General features: G+C 32.9%; 1 protein-coding gene across 1 annotated transcript in view; it reads left to right on the top strand.

The window, feature by feature from the left end:
* Window positions 1–209: 209 nt before the first annotated feature.
* Window positions 210–1,788, top strand: part of exosc5 (exosome component 5) — a gene marked incomplete at its 5' end in the record, with an annotated part of 3,756 nt that continues 2,177 nt past the window's right edge. The window contains 2 exon segments of the mRNA XM_014025151.1: window positions 210–333; window positions 694–807. Coding sequence (XP_013880605.1) covers window positions 240–333; window positions 694–807 — 208 coding nt within the window.

Raw genomic sequence — 1,788 nt, 5'->3', positions numbered from 1 at the left:
GTTCTTAACGGAATTGTGGTCTAAATACAAATGTAAGTCACTGATTTATTATTTTCTTTTTGTTAATGTTTTTGTTCAATAAAAAAATTGTTTAAAAAAAAGCAAAAAACAATAACTCTATTAATTTAACACACACAGGCTGTGTCACGTGGTTCGTCGCGCAGCGCGTTTGAGTGAACTGGTGACGTCACTCTCCTGCGACCAAACAAACACATTTTTCCCACCGCGCAGAAAGCAGGATGGAGGGYTCCGTTTCATCTGTTTCTCTCAGAGAGTTTGGCTGTGAACAGACTTTACTGTCTCGACCTGATGGTTCCGCTTCTTTTGTTCAGGGTAATAAACTTTATATAATAAACTTTATGTAATAAACTTTATATTTAATTATTTTAAGTCGTCTGAATCACAAACAGGTTCCAGAGCTGTAACTCACTGATTCATCAACGACGTGAAAAGAAAGTAAATTAGTTCATGTCTGCAGGGAAAATGCATTTTTGTTCTGATAAATTATATAAATTATAAACATACAACATTAACTTAAAGTTGTCATTATCTAAGTAGATTTTAACTTCTAATAATGGAGTTTGTCCCAACGTTTCTGCTCAAACATGTTTCTAACAGAGCACCTCTCAGTCTGCTGAGATGTTGTTGTTGTGATGAGTAAATTAATATTTGATTGTCTCTTTCTGTCTGGAGGTGATACGAGTGTGATGGCCGGAGYGTACGGACCTGCTGAGGTCAAAGTCAGTAAGGAAATCTACGACAGAGCAACCCTGGAGGTGTTGATCCATCCTAAAGTGGGACTGCCAGGTCAGCCACCTTTCTGACCTATTTATTTATTTTTATTAGAACAATATAAAACACAATATAACATTGGCCAGTGGGTTACAAGCATAGAGACAATGATTTAAAGATCACATAAGGCACAAGTTTTAACAGCTTTCATATTTATAGAATATCTGATAGTTTTAATATATTGTTTGACTTTAAGAAAATAGAAAGAAGAGGTTTTTGATTAGTGTAGCGGCATTTATAAATATGCCATTTGGCTAAATATATAATAAGATTGATTTTTTTTCCTTTGGTCAGTGAAGCCAAACAATATATGTTCAAAGCAAAGGAAAAAATGTGGCTTAACAGAAGTAGAGATCAGAACATATAACTGAGGAGAGAGGGAGCAAAACCAAAACAAGTGATGATCATCCTCAGGGTGACCTCCACAGAAAGAGCACATTACATTTATATCTTTTTTAAAACGTTGCAAAAATATTTTAGATGGGTAAATTCTACGAATAACTTTAAAAGATACTTCTCTTACCGTAGTATTTATCATATATTTAGTTGGTAAAGTCCAAATGTTTTTCCAGGTGTTCCAATAACATACTGCACATGGAGTAGACACAACATCTTTCTGAAGTAACAAGTGTATACGACTGTTGTTATTATGTACAGAGGAAAAACTAATTTAACCAGTTTCGAGTTTGTTTGGATCAAAAAGTAATAAGTTTGGATTCTGTCTTATATTTTTAAATAACATAATTACACCAGCAGAGATTGAAGCTATAACAATATTAAACTCTTTAATGGGAAATGTGATGATGTCAGTGTTGTGTAAAGTACCACAAAGTAATACTTGAATAAAAGTACAAGTATCTTACTAAAAGATTACTTTAGTAAAAGTTAAAGTCTCCTTTAGGAATATTACTTGAGTAAAAGTCTTAAAGTATCTGATATTTGTTGTAGTTAAGTATTAAAAGTCAAAGTGTAGATTTAAAATGAGCAGTTATATTT

Source organism: Austrofundulus limnaeus, unplaced genomic scaffold, assembly GCF_001266775.1.
Source record: "Austrofundulus limnaeus strain Quisiro unplaced genomic scaffold, Austrofundulus_limnaeus-1.0 Scaffold458, whole genome shotgun sequence".
Lineage (NCBI taxonomy): Eukaryota > Metazoa > Chordata > Actinopteri > Cyprinodontiformes > Rivulidae > Austrofundulus > Austrofundulus limnaeus.
Note: the sequence above shows the minus strand (reverse complement) of the source record. Positions and strands in the feature narration are given on the sequence as shown.